This window comes from Pristis pectinata, chromosome 39 (genome assembly GCF_009764475.1).
Source record: "Pristis pectinata isolate sPriPec2 chromosome 39, sPriPec2.1.pri, whole genome shotgun sequence".
NCBI lineage: Eukaryota > Metazoa > Chordata > Chondrichthyes > Rhinopristiformes > Pristidae > Pristis > Pristis pectinata.
Window position 1 is genome coordinate 8,264,503 of NC_067442.1, and position 19,985 is coordinate 8,284,487.

General features: G+C 51.7%; 5 protein-coding genes across 9 annotated transcripts in view; 1 reads left to right on the top strand and 4 right to left on the bottom strand.

Moving 5' to 3' along the window:
• The window catches only part of LOC127587210 (histone H4), a 226,995-nt gene extending 219,287 nt beyond the window's left edge, over positions 1 to 7,708 (top strand). For 2 of the 5 annotated variants that reach the window (XM_052045414.1, XM_052045416.1), the window contains one exon: positions 6,419 to 7,708. In XM_052045414.1, the coding sequence (XP_051901374.1) occupies positions 6,494 to 6,805 (312 nt within the window). In that variant the 5' untranslated portion in view covers positions 6,419 to 6,493 and the 3' untranslated portion in view covers positions 6,806 to 7,708. Of the gene's footprint in view, positions 1 to 2,018; positions 2,038 to 4,806 lie in introns of those variants that run through there. The other 3 variants (XM_052045412.1, XM_052045413.1, XM_052045415.1) reach the window with 2 other exon arrangements.
• A 7-nt stretch (positions 7,709 to 7,715) lies between these two features.
• Positions 7,716 to 8,259, bottom strand: LOC127587206 (late histone H2A.L3). Its single transcript, XM_052045407.1, has one exon. It carries the CDS (start codon positions 8,224 to 8,226, stop codon positions 7,846 to 7,848), a length of 381 nt encoding a protein of 126 aa, XP_051901367.1. The 5' UTR covers positions 8,227 to 8,259; the 3' UTR covers positions 7,716 to 7,845.
• Positions 8,260 to 8,837: 578 nt separating this feature from the next.
• On the bottom strand, positions 8,838 to 9,893 carry LOC127587202 (histone H3). Its single transcript, XM_052045402.1, has one exon. It carries the CDS (start codon positions 9,740 to 9,742, stop codon positions 9,332 to 9,334), a length of 411 nt encoding a protein of 136 aa, XP_051901362.1. The 5' UTR covers positions 9,743 to 9,893; the 3' UTR covers positions 8,838 to 9,331.
• Positions 9,894 to 10,485: 592 nt separating this feature from the next.
• LOC127587211 (histone H4) lies at positions 10,486 to 10,928 on the bottom strand. Its single transcript, XM_052045417.1, has one exon. It carries the CDS (start codon positions 10,800 to 10,802, stop codon positions 10,491 to 10,493), a length of 312 nt encoding a protein of 103 aa, XP_051901377.1. The 5' UTR covers positions 10,803 to 10,928; the 3' UTR covers positions 10,486 to 10,490.
• A 354-nt stretch (positions 10,929 to 11,282) lies between these two features.
• On the bottom strand, positions 11,283 to 12,963 carry LOC127587201 (histone H1-like). Its single transcript, XM_052045400.1, has one exon. The coding sequence runs from the start codon at positions 12,245 to 12,247 to the stop codon at positions 11,597 to 11,599; it is 651 nt and encodes a 216-aa protein (XP_051901360.1). The 5' UTR covers positions 12,248 to 12,963; the 3' UTR covers positions 11,283 to 11,596.
• Positions 12,964 to 19,985: the final 7,022 nt, after the last annotated feature.

A 19,985-nucleotide genomic window follows, 5' to 3' on the forward strand; every position in this document is an offset into this window, starting at 1 on the left:
CCAGCAAAGTGTTGAACAAATGTCAGAGGGAAGGTCAATGCCATGGGGGCAAACAGGTGGGCAGACAGGTAACAAATGAAATTTAACCCGGGGAAGTGAGGTGATGCAGGTGGGCAGTCGGAACACGGCTGGGGGACACACAGTACATGGGGGTGGGGGGATGTGGAGAAGTGTGGAGGGGCAGTGGGACCCTGGGGATCATGTGGACAGGTCCCTGAAGGTAGGGGGACAGGTGGGTCTGTGGGTTGAGGCGAATGGGAGACTTGCCTTTGTTGGCTGAAGGCACAGGATGGCAGAGCAGGAAGCTCTGCTGGAACTGTAGAAACACAAGTTGGGCCACAGCTGGCGCGATGTGTCCAGTCCTAGTCACCACCCCACAGGGACACACAGACACACTGACATCCGAATTAGGAGCAGGAGTCCCCACTCAACCTCTCCCACCTGCTCTGGCATTTAATGAGCTCACGGCTGTTCTCAGTTTAACATCAAACTCCAGGTTCCTGTCTGCCCACATTAATGTCTCACCCCCTTCCTTATTATCTCAACACCTTTCCCTTAGAAAGGTTGAAAGACTCTCCAATTCTCTTCTCCAAAGGGTGTTGGAAGCAAAGACTCAACAACCTCTGAGGCAAAAAAAAATCTTTGCAAACAAACCATAATCTTTATAAGCAATCCTAAATCATTCTTGGCTGAAACAAGAGACCCCTTATCAGTAACCAGCAGTCTCCATTCCCACATTCTCCCACATGTCGAACCATCCTCTCCCCACGTGGCCTGTCAGGACCACTCAGGACCTCTGACTGTTTCAATCAAGTCCCTACTTGATTAAACTGCAACAGATACAAGCCCAGACTGTCCAACCTTTCCTCATCAGACAACAGGCCCAGTGCCAGTGTTCTGGTCAACATATACAGCGAAGACGTGACAGTGCTACAGATGGGATTCACCGGTTTGTCATGTGCGATGGAGCAGTTCAGTTATTAGGAGAGACAGCCGACGTTAGTTCTGTTTTTCCTGACGCAGGGGACAGGGTTCAGGTGTATATAATTATGTGGAATATAGACGGGGTGGACTGCTTTTCCCCATATCAGAAATAGATAAAGCTGGAAGATGCAGGTTTAGGGTTTGCAGGGATCTGAGGCTGACTTTGGTTGCCCAGAGAGCGGTGAATACCTGGACTACACTGCTGGGGAGAGTGGTGCAAGCAGAGCTGCTGACGGTATTTACTGAGTGTCCAGCCGAGCTGTTGAATTGCCCAGGTATGGAGAGGCAACAGGCCGAGTGTTGGGAGATGGCGTTAATACGGATGGGTGCCCACTGGTGGTATGGACGTGGAGGGCTGAACGGCCTGTTTCAGTGCTGTGAAACGCTATGAAACTGGGAATCAATGATCCCTGCTATTGGCAATTTCTAAGCCAAATACAGTAATCGTATTTACCGTCTCTCTGTCCCCATCGTCCCACTCGGCGGCCTCGGGTTATACAGAAACTCATAACACCCCATGGATCTCTCCCCATTCTGTTCTGCAATTTAACGTGAACTTGCCCCCCTTCCCATCTCTGACCTGAGATGTTCCTTCTCTCCCTCTCTCCATAGCTGCTGAGTGTCTCCGGCGGTCTCTGCTTTTTTTCCAGATTTCCAGCATTTCAGTTTAGTTTCAATCTTCTCCTCATTTAACGCTGATCATTTAAACCCGTCTCTCCGACCCACTGAAGAGCGAATCGACCTCCCTGAGTTTCAGTGTCCCCAACCTTTCCCTTTCTGTGTACAGAGGCTGCCGCGCCCCATGTGAATCCCCCCTTTGCTGCTCCGCTGACAATTCTTGTTCCCCTTCCCCAGCTACAGATTCAACCCCCGACCGCCCACTGCCGCCCCTCTGATTGACAGCTCGCTCCGCCCCGCCCCCCGGTTGGTTTTCTCTGGAGCCGTGGAGATTGAGGAGAGGCTTGATCAAAGTTCCTGAGGCAGAGATGGAGTTGCCTGCCAGTATCTTTTCCCAGGATCAAAATGTCTAACACTAGAGGACATGTGTTTAAGGTGAGAGGGGGCAAGTTCAAAGGAGAAGTGCGGGGCAATTTTTTTACACACAGGGAGTGGTGGGTGTGTGGAATGTGCTGCCAGGGGTGGTGGTGGAGGCAGACACGATACCGGCATTTATGAGACTCTTGGATACGGACATGAATGGAGGGATATGGACGTTGTGTAGGCAGCAGGGATTAGTTTACTTCGGCATTTAATGATGCTTCGTTACATCGGCACAACATCATGGGCAGAAGGGCCTGTCCTGTGCTGTACAGTTCAATGTTCTATGGGCACAGAATGATTCTCGAGGAGTGTCAGTAGCTGAGGTTCGTTGGTCTTTAAACACCCTGCACAAGTCAGATGTGGACTTGCCCAAAAACTGCTGTTCCCAATTAACTCTCCCGTTCCTGCCTAATGCTCTCAGAATTTGCCCTGTTTCAATTTCATGCTCTCCCGCGAGGTCCATACTTATCCTTATTCATAGCTACCATAAAGCTTAAGGAGTTGTGGTCACTGTTCCCTAACTGTTCTCCCACTGAATGTTCAGTCACCTGGCCAGGCTCATTACCCAACACCAGCTCAAGTACTGCCAGGCCTCTCCTTTGTTGGACTATCTACATATTGACAAGAAACCCTCCTGGATGCACCTAACTAATTCTGCCCCATCTAAACCTCTTGCACTCAGGAGTTCCCAGTCTATGTCAGGGAAGTTGAATTCACCCAGTACAACAGCCCTGTTGTTTTTACAACATTCCCTCACCTGCCTGCATATCTGTTCCTCAATGTCCCGGTGGCTATTGCTGGGCCTGTGGATTGGCCCTTTCTTATGTTTGAGTTCTACCCGTAGAGACTCAGTGGATGAACCCAACATTATGTCCCCTCTGAGTGCAGCTGTGATATTGTCCCCAATTAATTGTGCAACCCCCTCCCCCTTTACCCCCTCCCCCTTTTAACTCTTCCCCCCTTTTACCTCCCCCTCCATCTTTTTGAAAACATTGAATCCCTGGAACATTAAGCATCCAGCCCTGTCCCTCTCTCAACCCAGTAATGGCCCCAACATCATAGTTCCATGTACTGATCCCTGCTCTTCAGTTCTTCACCCTTCCCCATAGAACTGCTGGCATTACTGTATACACACACTTCAACCCGTCCATCCCATTGTGTCTCTTACCGTGCTCCTGCCTGTTCTTAGTGCTCATGACATCTACCTTCCTCACAACCCCTCCCCTTTCTGACCTGGCGCTCTGGTTCCCATCCCCCTGCCAAACCAGCTTAAACCCTCCCGATTAACACCAGTGAACCTCCCAGCCAGGATATTGGTTCTCCTGCAGTTATGGCACAACCCCTCCCTCTTGTACAGGTTGCTTCTGCCCCAGAGGAGGTTCCAGTGATTCAAGAACCTGAAATTCTGCCCCCTGCACCAGTTCCTCAGCCACACATTCATCTGTTCTGTCTTTCTATTCCTGCCCTAACTGGCACGTGGCACTGGGAGTAATCCAGTTGCGTAGCCACCTTATCCACCTGCATAGCTACTGACACTGAGCTATGGACTTGGACTCTGTGTCTCACTGCTATGAAGGGGCATACCACCAATTGTATACTTCCATTTGACCTGCCAAAGTGCAGCACCTCACACTTGCCCGGATTAAACTGGATCTGCCACTTCTCTGCCCATATACAGTATGTAGCTGATCTATATTCTGCTTATTGCCTTGATAGTCATTTGCACTGTCCACAACTACACCGATCTTGTGTCATCCGCAAACTTACTGATCCACCCATCGACATTTACATCCAAGTCATTGATGTGTATCACAAACAAGAGGTCCCAGTGGCCATGGACCTCCAGCCAGAATCACAGCCTTCCACTCCTACTCTGACTCTGTCTTCTATAGGAAAGCCTGCTCTGAATCCAAACTGGCAATTCACCCTGGATCCCTTGCATTTTTATCTTCTGAATCAACCTGCCATGAGGGACCTCGTCAAATGCCTCACTGAAGTCCATGTAGATAACGTCCACTGCCTTGCCCTCATCAAGCACCTTTGTCACCTCCAAGAAAAAATTTAGTCAAGTTTGTCAGACATGATCTGCCCCGCACAAAGCAATGCTGACCATCCCTACGTAGGCCATGCCTTTCGAAATGTGCATAAATCCTACCCCTAACTACTGTCTCCAATAGCTTCCCGACCACTGATGTGAGGCTCACTGGTCTATAATTAACTGTTATCCCTGTTTCCCTTGTTGAACAAAGACACAACATTAGCAACTTGCCAGTCCTCCAAGACCATGCCTGTGGCTCAAGAGGACATGAAGATATTGGTCAACACCCCAGCAATCTCATCCCTTGCCTCTCACAATAACCTGGTGTTGATGCCATCAGGCCCTGGGGGTTTATCCACCTAAATGGTTGTCAGAATAGCCAGCACCACCTCCTCCTTAACCTCAGTGTTCCAGCACATAAGCATGTTTTCACAGTCCTCCAATTCCTTCTCAGTAAATGTTGATGCAAAGCACTCATTCAGTCCCTCAGCTACTTGCTCTGACACCAAGCACACGTTCCCCCTTTATCCCTGAGTGAATCCACCCTCTCCTTAATTATCCTCTTTTTCTTAATACAAGTATAAAATGCTGTGGGATCCTCCTTGATCCTGCTCACCAAGGACATTTCATGGCCCCTTTTGGCCTTGCTAATCACCTGTTTGAGCACTTTCCTGTTATCTTTATATTCAGCAAGGGCCTGTCTGATTTTAAATTAAATTTAAATTTTTAAATTTTATTTACAGTGTGGTAACAGGCCCTTCCGGCCCAATGAGTCCGCGCCGCCCATTTTAAACCCAAATTAACCTACCCTATTAGCAATGTGGGAGGAAACCGGAGCACCTGGAGGAAACCCACGCAGACACGGGAGAACGTACAAACTCCTTACAGACAGTGACGGGAATCGAACCCTGATTGCTGGCGCTGTAATAGCGTCCTGCTAACCGCTACGCTACTGTGCTGCCCACATTCCTAAAGCTTTCTAAACCTTGCGTATGCTTCCTTTTTCTTCCTGACTAAATTTCAGATCTCTCGCGTCGTCCAAGGTCCCCTCACCTTACCATCCTTGTCCTGTTTGTACCGGTGCCACCTGGAAGAGAGCCCAATGATCCAGAAACCAGCAGCCCTCCTTGCTGCAGCAGCTCCTGAGCCACACGTTGAACTGCACCATGTCTCACCTCACCAGCATGTGGCACGAGCATGAATCCTGAGATGACAATCCTGGAAGTCCTGCTTTTTAACCTTCTACCTCGCTCCCTAAAATCAGTGTGCAGGTCCTCATCCCTGCTCCTGCCTATGTCATTGGCACTGTAATGGACCAGGACCTCAGACTGCTCACCCTCTCCTCGCAGAATGTCCTCTACCTGCTGCGAGACATCCCTGACCCTGGCACCAGGGAGGTAACACACCATTTGTGTTCCCAACACACTATCAATAGGTTCGTGCACTCCTCCTGGCTGTAAGTTTATCTGCCCTACCAGTGCTTCTTGCATTGAAACACACACACTTCAGCCCCTCAGTCCCACTGTGTTAATTTACCCGGCCCTGCCCGTCTTCCCCATCAGGCTGACTGTTCCCAAACCTGACCTTCCCCTCAGTCCCCCCACCTGCTGACCTGCAGCTCTGGTCCCCACCCCCTGCCACACTGGTTTATACCCTCCTGAGTAGCACCAGTGAACCTCCCTGTGAGGACATTGGTTCCCCTGCAGTTTAGGTGGAACCCGACCTCCTTTTCCCGGTCCCATCTGCCCTGGAAGAGAGCCCAATGATTCCTGTACCTGAATCCCTCCCTCCTGCACCAGCTCCCTCGCCACAACTTTAACTGCACTGGAGAAGTCACCAGGAGCACAGATCTGCTTATAATTCCTGCCCCTTCCTGTGACCGTGATTTTCATTCCCCCCTCAGTGTCCGGTACCACAGCTCTCCCAGATTTGTATTTAATGAATTAATCTTCTCATCACTGGAGGCCTCTGCCCCCTCCCCCACCAACTCTGTGTGTGAGGAGGGCGCTCTGCCCTGTTCCTGGGCCCGGGGAGGGACGGACGTCACTTTCAGCCGCTCCCTCAAGTATTTGTTGGCGAATGGAAACGGATTTCTGATAATTCGGGAGCAGGGGAGGCGGTGAAACCGGGAAATCCTTCAACACGGACCTGGGGTGTGAGAGAGTTTATCCGGAGCGCTGTGTTTCCCTTCTGTTGTGGGGAAACCGGTGGAAATTGGCGGTTGTGGCAAAGTGGGGGCGGAGCTGGGAGATGAGAGGCCGCTCCCTGCTCTGTCTGTCCCTCTGACTCTGTCCCCTCCCCTCCCCGCCTCTCTCTCTGTCTCTCTCTCTCTCTCGCTGCGCCTTTCTCGGGCAGGTCGGGGCGCTGTGTATAAAAGGAGACAGCAGCAGTCGGAGTGTCATTGAGCAGCGACTTGAGTGAAGCAGCATCATGTCTGGCAGAGGGAAAGGAGGCAAAGGTCTGGGCAAAGGCGGGGCCAAGCGGCACCGTAAAGTGCTCCGTGATAACATCCAGGGCATCACCAAACCAGCCATCCGGCGCCTGGCTCGGCGTGGCGGCGTCAAGCGCATCTCAGGGCTGATCTACGAGGAGACTCGTGGGGTGCTGAAGGTTTTCCTGGAGAATGTGATCAGGGACGCGGTCACCTACACCGAGCACGCCAAGCGCAAGACGGTGACTGCCATGGATGTGGTGTACGCTCTGAAACGCCAGGGCCGCACTCTCTATGGCTTCGGCGGCTGAAGAACTCTGCCCTTTCTCCCGAGCACAACACAAAGGCTCTTCTCAGAGCCACCCACCGCCTCACAGAGGGAGCAGTGACCCGGAGATCTGATGTAATGTCATTGGACTGAAATGTTAACTCTTTATTTCCCAGAATGTTCGATTATATTTCAGGGACTCCGGTGGGCGAGATTTTCATCTAATTATTGACAACTCTGGAGGGGTAATTGGGGGTTTGTAGAATATTGTTAGGATGCAAACATCAGCACCGCTTGGTCACCGGTTGTACTGTCGGCGGTGGGATTTGTTCAGGAAGCAGTGAGCAGATCGGTGTCCCCGCCTGTTACACACCGGTAAAGTCCAGAGTCAAACCACACTGTGGAACACAGACTGGGCGGCATCAGGTCAGGAAGAGCGGGGTTGTGACATTAATGGCTGGAGATCAAACTGCCGCTCTGTGGGTCAGGACTCTGGAAGTGGCGGCCTTTCTGAAGTTCCCCATTTCCCCACTCCGGACCCAGTGAATCCGCTGTCTCTCCGCTGGGAGAGAGCTCCATTCATCCATTCAACTGGCGGAAGCGGGAGGAACATGACGAGAAGGGAAGAGAAAGTTACTCCGCGTGTTTCAGACGAAGAGCGCCGGGCGGTGTCGCGGCTCTGGCAGATACACAGGCCGATTGCCTGGAAACAAAATTGCCCCGCACTCGCCTCAGCCGGTGCTCAGGCGAGCCCTGCTGTTCTTTGCCCTGGTGCTGTGAGCGGTGTGTGCATTCTGCGGGGCTTCATTTGAAATGGTGCCGGGAGTTACTGCTGTTCAGCGGACTCTGGGCCCCGCTGTTATGTCCGCTATCTGGACGTGACCTGGTTACATTAAAATGTATAAATGATAATTGTACTCATTATGCTGTGCGGCCCATTGAAATACCAGTGTCTCATTTATTATTGCGGATTTCATAGAGCTCCTTCCCCACGATCACCGCAACCACGGATCAGCCCTTCCACAGACACTGTGGGTGGCTCTGAAAAGAGCCTTTGGGTCACTGGGTTCACTTTCTGTCGCTTCACTTGCTGGCGCCTCCGGTTTTCTTGGGCAACAGCACGGCCTGGATATTGGGCAGCACCCCGCCCTGAGCGATGGTCACCCCTCCCAGCAGCTTGTTGAGCTCCTCGTCGTTGCGGACGGCCAGCTGCAGATGTCTGGGGATGATGCGGGTCTTCTTGTTGTCCCGGGCCGCGTTGCCAGCCAGCTCGAGGATTTCAGCCGTCAGATACTCGAGCACAGCAGCCAGATAGACCGGCGCTCCGGCACCCACTCGCTCAGCATAGTTACCCTTCCTCAGGAGCCTATGAACACGGCCCACAGGGAACTGCAGTCCGGCCCGGGACGAGCGAGACTTGGCCTTCGACCGAGCTTTGCCGCTGCCTTTTCCCCGTCCAGACATTTCCACAATCTCAGCAAGTATTTCTCAGAAAATGAGAGAATCCTCCCGCACTCGCCCTTCTTGTACCTGCTGGGGGAATGCAGAGTGGCGCTTCTGATTGGTGGAACAGTGCCTAATGGTATTGGTGGAAGGAATAACCCAATCAGACATCAGGCTTATTCACCAATGAACAGAGGGCAGCGAATGAAGCGCGGAAAGTAACCGCCAGCTTCCTACAATTTGAAATGCCCGCCAAAAGTTTATTAACTTATAATTTAATTCTCTAATTTCACCATTTCTGGTAATTTAACTCCCCAAAACTGATTCACATTAGCGATCGGTCTATGTATGAAATGCATAGGATTTTGGACCGGCCTCTCTTCACAAACTGCGGTCTGAGCCGAGACTGCAATCTGACAAACAATCCGTGAGAGGACCGCGATTCCAGTTCCAGCGTCTCTTGTGTCCCCGTGAAACGATCATGGATTCGGGTAGAAATGTGAGACCCATGTTACAGAACAGGGGGCTGCAGTTAGCAAACCCCATTCTCCACAACAAACCCCGCACAACTTTATTTTTGACTTTTAAATTTTAATATATATTTTTAAAATTTCATTTACAGCGTGGTAACAGGCCCTTCCGGCCCAACGAGTCCGCGCCGCCCATTTTAAACCCCAAATTATCCTACCCGTACGTCTTTAGAATGTGGGAGGAAACCCACGCAGACACGGGAGAACGTACAAACTCCTTACACACAGCGACCTTCTCTACAACATCTGACTTTACACGGCAGGTGAGTGGGTGAAGTGTTTGATCGGGGACACACTGACGAGGAGGGAGAGGTGAAGCTCGCTACCCGCGTTTTTACCCGACGGCAGAGATATAGCCGATTATCGGGAGTCGACGCGGAGGGACGCGTCTGTGTTGGAACTTGTCATGTTTTGTGCGGAATCGTTTGATGAGACAGGCTGAATGTGTGCTGGACTGAATCGTGCACACAAGGGGAGGTCAGAGAGTGTGCCGAGACGCTAACGTAATAGAACAGTGAACAGGAAGGCACAGCTCTTTCCTCTGCTGGGTTGGTGGCTCTTAAAAGAGCCTTTTGTTCTTGGTGCCGAGGCCGGGTTCAGGCGCGCTCCCCGCGGATGCGGCGGGCCAGCTGGATGTCTTTGGGCATGATAGTGACTCTCTTGGCGTGGATGGCGCACAGGTTGGTGTCCTCAAAAAGCCCCACCAGGTAAGCCTCGCTGGCCTCCTGCAGTGCCATGACGGCCGAGCTCTGGAAGCGCAGGTCTGTCTTGAAGTCTTGAGCGATCTCCCGCACCAGGCGCTGGAAGGGCAGTTTGCGGATGAGCAGCTCGGTGGATTTCTGGTAGCGCCGGATCTCCCTCAGAGCCACGGTGCCGGGCCTGTAGCGATGGGGCTTCTTCACTCCGCCCGTGGCTGGAGCGCTCTTCCGCGCCGCTTTGGTAGCCAGCTGTTTGCGGGGAGCTTTCCCTCCGGTTGATTTGCGCGCTGTCTGCTTGGTCCGGGCCATTCTCCTTCAACAGAATGGAATACAGGGACTGGAATGATGGAGCCCGCTCTGGGATCGGCTTTTAATCTGTGGTGAAGAACCGTCCCACAGCCTCTGATTGGTTAGAGGAGAGGTGTCTATTATAGGGTTCCAGCACTGCGATTGGCTTCAGTTTCTTCATCAGTTTCAAACAGGCCGCGGGGGCAACATTATCTGTGACCAAATGCGGAAACTGGTGACTGGGGGTCGGACGTCAGCCGATCAGACTGCAGTGCGATTGGCTGCCGATGCAAATTCAAATCGCCCGCCAATTTCAGAGTGAGCGGGAACGGCGCTTGAGGGAAAGTTTCTTACATTTCATTTGAGTCACAAAAACATAATGAATTTCACCATTTAAGTAATCGATAAAAAAATATTTTCCTAAATGAGCTGAATCTGAACGTATGCAGCACATTTGCTCAATCGCTTCCCGAGCTGTCGGGATTCAGTTCTGCGGGAGACGGAGAACAGGATTGGGACCAATATTAATTTTACTAGATTGACAAAGGGCTTTGCGAGGACAAAGCCGAAGGTGCATTTTTAAATGATGACAGGAATCTACCCTGAAATCTACATTGAACCCCCAATATATCAACAAATGCATTCACCAAAATCAAATAATTAAAAGTTTCCATCGACTCATTCTGCCGGGTCACTGCTCCCTCTGTGAGGCGGTGGGTGGCTCTGAGAAGAGCCTTTGTGTTGTGCTCGGGAGAAAGGGCAGAGTTCTTCAGCCGCCGAAACCATAGAGAGTGCGGCCCTGGCGTTTCAGAGCGTACACCACATCCATGGCAGTCACCGTCTTGCGCTTGGCGTGCTCGGTGTAGGTGACCGCGTCCCTGATCACATTCTCCAGGAAAACCTTCAGCACCCCGCGGGTCTCTTCGTAGATCAGCCCCGAGATGCGCTTGACGCCGCCACGCCGAGCCAGGCGCCGGATGGCTGGTTTGGTGATGCCCTGGATGTTATCACGGAGCACTTTACGGTGCCGCTTGGCCCCGCCTTTGCCCAGTCCTTTGCCTCCTTTCCCTCTGCCAGACATGATACTGCTTCACTCAAGTGGCTGCTCAATGACACACCGACTGCTGCTGTCTCCTTTTATACACAGCGCCCCGACCTGCCCGAGAAAAGCGGAGAAGAGAGAGAGAGAGAGAGAGAGAGAGAGAGAGAGAGACGGGGCGGGGCGGGGAGGGGACAGAGTCAGAGTGACAGACAGAGCAGAGAGCGGCCTCTCATCTCCCAGCTCCGCCCCCACTTTTCCACAACCGCCAATTTGCAACCGTCAGTTCACAAAGGAAACGAAACACAGCGCGGGGGACATTTCGTATAATCGCGCGGGTTCCACATTGAAGTTCAGTCAATAACATCACCGAATAAATACCTGAACAAGTTGTTTCGTCTCCTTCCAGTCCATCCCCAAAGGCTGTTCCCTCTCCCCACACCTCTCCACCCAGACGGTTCAGCAGTTTACAGTCAGATGACCCCGGCTGAATTGGGGAGCCTCCTGTGTGGGGCTTTGGGCTGTGAGGCGGGGAACCTCAGCCAGTTTTACCATTTCACAGACGCTCTCTCCCGGCATCTGTGAGAAGGAAATGGCCTTGAACACATCCCGAGTCCGGGGTGACGCTCGGCCCGTACTTCAGGCACTGCGGACGGGACGGGGTTCCGAATATCCGCGAGGTACCAGGGATCCCGGGTTTTATGGAAGTGGGTTCCCCCTGAAATCGGAGCCCAGTCCCGGGACAGGAATCAGAGGATTCGGGATCAGCTCTTTCCCGAGAGATGTGGGTGGCTCTGAGAAGAGCCGTTGGATTTCTACAAGTTGCGCTTTTGAATTCACTTCTTTTTGCCCGCTGCCTTCCTGGGTTTCGCTGCCTTTGGTTTGTTTTTTGCCAATTTCTTCACCACCTTCGCCTTTGGGGCTGCGACCTTCTTGGGGCTCTTGGCCTTCTTCGGCGCCGCCTTCTTGGTCGCTGGTTTCTGAGCCGCCGCTTTTTTAGCCGCTGGTTTCTTGCCCCCTTGTGTCTTGGTGGGAGATTTCTTGGCCCCAGATTTTCTGGCGACAGATTTCTTAGCCGCAGGCTTCTTGGTCACCAGTTTCTTGGCCGCTGGCTTCTTGGCGGCTGGTTTCTTCGCTTTCTTCACCAGTTTCACGGAACTTTTCTCCTTACCGGCCTTGAAGGAGCCGGAGAAGCCCACGCCCTTGGTCTGAAGCAGGGAGCCTGTTTCCACTTTCCTCTTGATGCTCATCTTGATCTGGGCGCGGCGCTTCACCACATCGACCCCTCTGTCAGCCAGAGCCCTCTTGATGGCGATCCCGGACATTCCCTTCTTATCGGGACAACCCGCCACAATCTGGTCGATCTGTTCGCCCAGCTTGGGACCGGCTGCCTTGTTCCGGGCGGGCGCCTTCTTCTTCTTGGGAGCCTTGGTTTGGGCGGCGGGCGCGGCTGGAGGAGCCGCTTCGGCGGCTGCGGTCTCGGTCATTTTGCCCGACTCTGCACAAACTCTCTCTGACACTCGGAACTGAGTGAGAAATGAAGCGAGAGGCGGCGGCACAGAGCAACTTAAAGGCAGCGAGCGGACGGGGCGGAGACATCCTGCTGTCAGCTCCCGGCCGCTCCGTCTCTCTGTGTTTCTCTCTCCTCAAAAACTCTCCGATTCCAATGAAAATCGGACAGCCCGGAGACCCAGACTGGTCCCGGTCAGTGTCTGAGGCCGGAATGTTTGCTGTAAACAAAGTTTGATCCGAATTAAAGGCGGCGCTTTCCATTTCAACCCGTTTCATTGCTGCACTGCCCGCGTTCTCTCCCCGATCGCTGACATGTTCGCTGCTTTTCGACTGAAATATTGAAACCGACTAAAACTTTGCGGCTAATTCCCACTTCAGGACTGGGCTGGGGAGCGGGGCGATCCCGTGACAGGGAAATCTTTTCATTTTCCACAGGAGGGACTGGGAAATCCGGCGATGTGATCGGACCCACAAACACAGTGACACCAGTCGAAGCCGCCCGCCCCTTTAACACACTCTCCCTGACACAATGTTCACATCTGCACCTTCACAGCACAAACTGTGGGCCCGGTGCACAGTTCCCAGGACAGGTTTCCCTCTCCGCTCCACCCGGGCTGCGGAGTCTCGGGGGTTACTTGTAGTTTCCCAGCTCAGTAACTGTTAAACACTCCGAGTCCGGCGCTCCTCACGGTCTCTGATCCCGGGATTGGGGTTGGTCTCACCTCTTCCTTACGGGGGCTGCACTTTCAGTTTAAATAGGAGACCAACACCGTTCACAGTCTCCAGCTGTGGGATCAACAATATTCTATATAATCGACACCAAACCTCCTGACTTTTCTCTTCAATTCCCCGGTTAATCTCACAAATCTGTTCGAGTTTTATGAAGAGGTAACCAGGAGGATTGATGAGGGCAGGGCGGGGGATACTGTCTGTATGAACGTTAGCGAGGCCTTTGACCAGAATATCAAAGTCAAGGTCGAGTTTCTTATCATATCGAGAAGTCCATGTACAATGATAAACTTCCTTGCAGCAGCATCACAGGCACACAGGATCAGAGACACATCATTCACGTGAAATCCATAAATGACACATACATTATACGAGGTCCTCCATGGAGGGATAGTCTGGAAGGTGAGATCATACGGGGACCAGGGGGAGGTCGGTCAGTGGATACAGAACTGCCTTGATGGTGGGAGGCAGAGGGAGATGGTAGAGGTTGTTTTTCGGACTGGAGGCCTGTGACCAGGGGCTGGTCACAGGGATCGGTGCTGGGCCCACTGTTGTTCATCATTATATGAACGATTTGAATGAGAATGTAGGAGCCGTGGGTTGGTCAGTTTGCAGATGTCACTGAACCAGGTGGTGGGGTGGAGAGTGAAGAGGGTTATCAAACATTACGGGGGATCTTGGTCAGCTGGGAAGTCGGCTGAGCAATGGTAAATGTCATTCAATCCAGATCAGTGTGAGCTGCTGCAATTTAGTGAAGTCAAACCACAGAAGGACTTTGTGAACACAGCCCAGTCTATCACAGAAACCAGCCTCCCCTCCATTGACTCTGTCTCCATGGCCCGCTGCCTCAGGAAAGCAGCCAACATAATCAAAGACCCCTCCCACCCCGGTCATTCTCTCTCCTCCCCCCCTTCCATCAGGCAGGAGATACAACGTATTGAGAACATTTATCACCAGGCTCAAGGACAGCTTCTTTCCTGCTGCTGTAAGACTCTTGAATGGGCCTCTTGTATGATCAAGGTGAACTCTTGATCTCTTCATCTACTGTGAATTCTGAATTGACTCGATGATGGGAAGCAGAGGGTGATGGCTGAAGGTTAGAAAAGTGTGAGCTGATGCATTTTGGACAGTCAGACCAGGGTGGGACTTTACAGTGAATGGCAGGGCAGGGAGGAGTGTGTGGACAGAGGGAGCTGGGAGTACAAGTGCACAGTTCGCTGAAAGTGGCCACACCAGTGGACAGGGTGGTGAAGAAGCCATTTAGCACGCTGGGGTTTGTCACTCAGGGCATGGAGTTTAGGAGTGGCGACATTATGTTGCAGTTATGTAAGTCACTGGTGAGGCCACACTTGGAGTATTGAGCACAGTTTTGGCCACCCTGTTATAGGAAAGATGTTGTTTAGCTGGAGAGGGTGCAGAAGAAATTCATGCTGCCTGGACCAGAGGGCCTGAGTTATAGGGAGAGGTTGGCCACACTGGATCTTTATTCCTTGGAGTGCAGGAGAATGAGGGGTGAACTCATAGAAGTTTCTAGAATGATGAGGGATTTGGACCAGGTGAACGGTCACAGTCTTTTCCCCAGGGTTGGGAGTCCAGAACCAGAGGGCACAGATACAAGATAAGAGGGGGGAGATTTAAAAGAGTCCTGAGAGGTAACTTCTTTACATAGAGAGCAGTGAGTGCCTGGAATGAGTTGCCAGAGGAAGTGGTCGAGGCAGGTACAAGTGTACCATTTCATAGGCATTTGGATAAGTACATGGAGGGGAGGGGCTTGGAGGGTTATGGGCTGAACTGTGGGTAACTGGGACGAGCAGGAGAATGCTGTGGTCAGCATGGACCATTGGGGCTGAAGGGCCTGTTTCCGTGCTGTTTTACTCTGTGACTCGTCATGGACTTGCACCTGATTTGTTCCCAGAGAACAGTACAGCCCAGCAACAGGCCCTTCACCCACCATGTTGGGCTGAACTGGTTAAGCTGGTAATGAAATGCCTAACTACTCGAATCATTTCTACCTACACAATGTCCATGCCCCTCCATTCTCTGCACATCCAATGTGCCTCTCAAACAGCTCTGTCATATTTCCCTCCACTCCCACCCCTGATAGCACACTCCAGGCACCCACCACTCTCTGTGTAAGAAAAAATCTCTCCCTGCACATCTCCTTTGAACTTACCCCCTCTCACCTTAAATGCATGTCCTCTGGTCTTAGATATTTCAGCCCTGGGGAAAACATCCCTGCTGCCTACTCTATCGATGCATCTCATAATCTTCTCAACCTTTATCAGGTCTCCTCCCAGCTACTGCCACTCTAGAGAAAATATTCCAGTTTGTCCAACCTCTCCTTATAGATCATATCCGCTAATCCAGGCAGCATCCTTGTAAACCTGTTCTGCACCATCTCCAAAGCCTCCACATCTTTTCTATAATGGGCCAACCAGAACTGAATGCAATACTTCAGATGTGGCCTAACCAGAGTTTTATAAAGCTGAAACATAACTTCCCATCTCTTGAATTCAATGTCTCAATGAATAAAGGCAAGTATGACATACACCTACTTTACAACCCCATCAACCAGTGCAGCCACTTTCTGGGAGCTGTGGACTTGGACCCCAACATCCCTCTGTACACCAAGGAAGTGGTTGAGACTGGAACAATAACAGCATTTGAACATCACCTAGACAGGTGTATGGATCAGGAAGGGTTAGGGGGATATGGGCCAAATGAGGGCAAATAGGACTAGTTTAGAAAGGCATCTTGGTCGGCATGGATCGGTTGGGCCTCTGTTATCTGCTAATTTTCCATTAGGAACCCTTCAGACTCATTTTGCACAGCACCCGCAGCCACTTTCTAAATGTTTGTTTGGAAAGCGATCCCAGGATAAACGGTTGCTATTTAATTTTTCACATTCCTGATGACCTAAGTTTCTGTCTCATATTTTGCTCATTTTTATATAATCTTCTCCTTCAGTGACAATTTCTATTTCCCTTCCACAGTTAAGGACTTTGCATGGAAATGTCTCTCTCTCAAACTATATCATGTTTAAACTTGGAAAAAATTAGGAGTGGTACTGTTGATCCTTCGCTTAAATTTGAAGATATTTGGAGTCCATTTATTCAATATTTTCACATGATATAGATTCCCTTGTAATAACCTTTCAACTTAGAGGAACGGATTTGACAACATAACATTGCTCTGTTTCTACTGAGAAGATTTTAGTCCAGTCGTTTTTTTTCTGTTTGTTTTATTTTGAATTTTTTTTTGTTTAGCTTAGTTTGGTTTGATATATTGTTTATAATTTTTCTTATAGATTTGGGGATTTTTTTCTTTCTTTTATATTTATATAATAAATCTTTTTCTTTCCTTACTTTTATATTATATTCATTTACGAAGAGATCGTTGGATCTACAGATTTTTTATATTTTATTGTTCTTTATGATTATCCGGGCCATGATTGTTCTCCTGATCTCTGTATTACATGTACAAACATTGATGTTATATATTAATCTGTATTAATTTGAAAACTAATAAAAGATTGAAAAGAAAGAAATGTCTCTGTCTGAAGCTCTGTTTCCCAGAGAGTTGCAGCAATGTCTCTGCAACACTGACAGGGTCCCAGCGGCTCCTCTGATTGACAGCTCGCTCCGCCCAGCCTGCTCACCGTCACGTGACAGGCAGCGGACAGGCCGACCCGTGTGCGCTGGTGACGTCACTGACGTCGTTCCCCCAGCAACGGGCCGGTCGGGGCCCGGGGCGGCGGCGAGGCCTGGGCCCGGGGTGGGGGTGAGGCTTCCTCCCGGGCGGGGCGGCAGCTCCCCGGGGCCGGGCCGCAGCGGCCGGGGGTGGGGCCCGTGTGCTCGGTGCCCGGGGGTGGGGGGGCCGCACTGAAGGGTGAGCGGGTGGGGAAGGAGGCGGACGGGTCGCCGCCTTCAGTAGCGGGGCAGAGAAGGGAAGAGCAGCGAGGGGCCGGGAGCCGGGGGCGGCCGGGCGGGGGGCGGACACTGGGGAGGCCGCAGCGGGCCTGCGCTTCCAGTGTTGCCTCTGCCCCCGCGGGGCGGCCTGAGGATGCAGGGCCCGGGGGTTGATCCCCCCTGGGATCAGATCCCATGGGCTGGGAAGGGGAAGCATTGAGCCGGCTGAAGCTGCGCTGAAAGGGCCGCTGCAGAGAAACTGCTCCCTCCAGTCGGCGCCTCTGACACCAGCCGACAGGGGCTCCCGGGGGCAAACCAGGGCAGCAGCTGCTGGCGACACCCGGCAGGTCGGGCAGCATCTGCGGGGAGAGAAGCAGAGGTTCAGCCCCGTGTCTCAGCTCTGGTTCTGTCTCCACAGGCGCTGCCTGAGCTGCTGAGGGTTCCCAGCAGGGGCTGCCTCTGTCCCGGGCTTCCCGCATCTGCAGGGTTTTGTTTGCTTCCCATCTAAAACAAAGGGTCCTGAGGTCAAGGGCTGAACTGAAGCGGGGCCGGTCTGTACCTGCTGGGGTTAGAAGAATGAGAGGTGATGCCATCGGCTTCTCCTGTGGTTTGCAGGGTGATGTGGAGAGATGGAGGAGGCGGCGACTGGATCAGACCGGCTGCTCCTCGCTCTCTGCCGTTCCCATGTGGATCTGTGACCTGACTGGTGGAGTCTGTGGGCCTGACTGCTCCTCCACTGTGGGCATCGGCCTCTTCCCTTCCTGCCTGCCGGCCGGTGAGCGGTGAGTGTCTCTGTTCCTCTCATTACCTAACAGACCCTGGGACCCTCTGACATCTCTGCTCTCCTCCCTCTGTGGCCCCTTTTGTATCCTCACATCCCTTCCATTTCAGACAGGAGGCCTGTGACCAGTGGTGTACTGCAGGGACCGGTGCTGCTCCTCTGTTATTTGTGACATGCATTAATGATTTGGCTGAGAATAATTAATTAGTTACAGATGTCTCCAAAATTGGTAAGATTACACCAAGATATAGATAAAATTGGGAATGACAAGTGGAATTTAGCTCGGATAACTGCAAAGTGTTGCGCTTGGCAAGTTAAACCAAGGCAGGACCATGGCTAAGGCCTAGAGATTGGTGCAGGACAGAGAGACCTCCGTGCATGGGTCACTGAAAGTTGTGACACAGGCAGTCCGGGTGGTGAAGGAGGCGTTCGGGCACGCTTGCCTTCAGGCACTGAGTGCGCGAGTCAGGATGTCGTGTTACAACTGTACAAGATGTTGGTGAGATTGCATGTGGTGTATTGTGTGCAGTTCTGGTCACCCAGCTACAGAAAGGATGTGATTTAGCTGGAGAGTGTGCAGAAAAGCCAAGGACGTTCCCGGGACTGGAGGGCTGGAGTTACAAGGGAGAGGCTGGAGAGGCTGCAGCTGTTTCCCTGGAGCGTTGGAGACTGCAGGGTGACCTTATGGAAGGATATCAGATCATGAGGAGCATGGATGAGGTGACTGTTCACAGTCTCTTCCCCAGAGTCGGGCAGTCCAAACCCAGAGTTAAGGTGAAAGGGGAAGCATTTAAATGGGAGCTGAGGGGCAGGTTTCCACACACAGGTTGGTGGGTCTGTGGAGGAAGCTGTAGCAGCAGGGACAGCTATAATTACACTTAAAACACAATTGGACAGGGACATGGATCAAAAAGGTTCAGAGGGATATGGGCCAAACACAGGCAGATGGAACTAGCCCAGGTAGGCAACTTGGTCAGCATGGATGTGTTGGGCTGAAGGGCCCGTTTCTGCGCTGTTTGAATCTATGACTCCATTTCAGGAAGCTAAACCAGAGCCGGATGTACACAGTGAATGGCAGGGTCCTGGGTTGTTGCTGAGCACAGAGAGCTTGTGTGTTCCTGCCTCCACCTCCTCTGGCAGCTCATTGCAGGTACCAACTATTCTCTGTGTGAAATATTTACCCCTCAGATCCCCTTTAAACCTCCTCCCTCTCACCTTAAACCTGTGCCCTTGAGCTTTAACCACCTGTATCATGGGAGCCAGACACTAGCTCTCTACCCCATCTTTGCCTCACATAATTTTATACCCCCTCCATTATGTCACCTTTCAGCCTCCTTCACACCAGGGAAAACAGACCCAGCTGATCCAATGTCTCCTGAAAGCTCAAGCCCTCCAATCCAGGCAACACCCTTTCTGCACCCTGTGAAGCTAAATCACTCCTTTCCTGTAGTGTGGTGACCAGAACTGTCCGCAACACTCCGAGTGTGGCCTGAACAACGGTTTGTGCAGCTGTAACATGTCCCAACTCTTTTCCATAATTCTGATGAGGGCAGCATGTCAAACATCATTTTCATGACCCTGTCTACCTGTGTTGTCACTTTCAGGTAACTGTGAAACAACACTTCAGTAGCATCTGTACAGTTTATTGAATGAGCAAGGCATGGAGGGATGTGGAATTAATGCAGGCAGGTGGGATTGCTGGAGATAGATGTGATGGTCAGCATTGATGTGGTGGGCCGTAGGGTCTGTTACTGTGCTGTACAACTTTGTGACTACTACGCACCACCACTGCCTGCAGTGAGTTTGGTTGCCTGGGTCTCAGCTCTGAGCTTGTCTCACTGAACCCCTTGTCCTCTTGAGATGATACTTGGACCCTCCCACTGTGACCGAGCTGTCAACCATCTCTCCTCATATTATCCTCAATGGTTCCCCAATTTCCCACAGAAAAGGAGTGTCATTCATGTATCTGGTGTAACCCAGTCGATGGGGGATGGGAGAGTTTGGTGCCCCACAGGAGGCAGATGGTTCATTATTTGCCCCTCCGTCCCCTGGTCCAACAGAAATCCCTGCCCCTGGGTTCTGAATGTTCCAGGTGAGTCTGGCCTGAAGTGCTGTGTTCCAGGTTCCCATTGCACTGTCACACTCACAGGTTTATGCAGCAGAGAAACAGGCTCTTCGGCCCATCGTGTCCGTGCTGTCACGAACCAGCAACAAAAGAAACACACTGAGCATGATTTAGTGTTAAAAACTATTTTATTAATTACTACTTATGATAATACGTAAAATAAAAGTAAA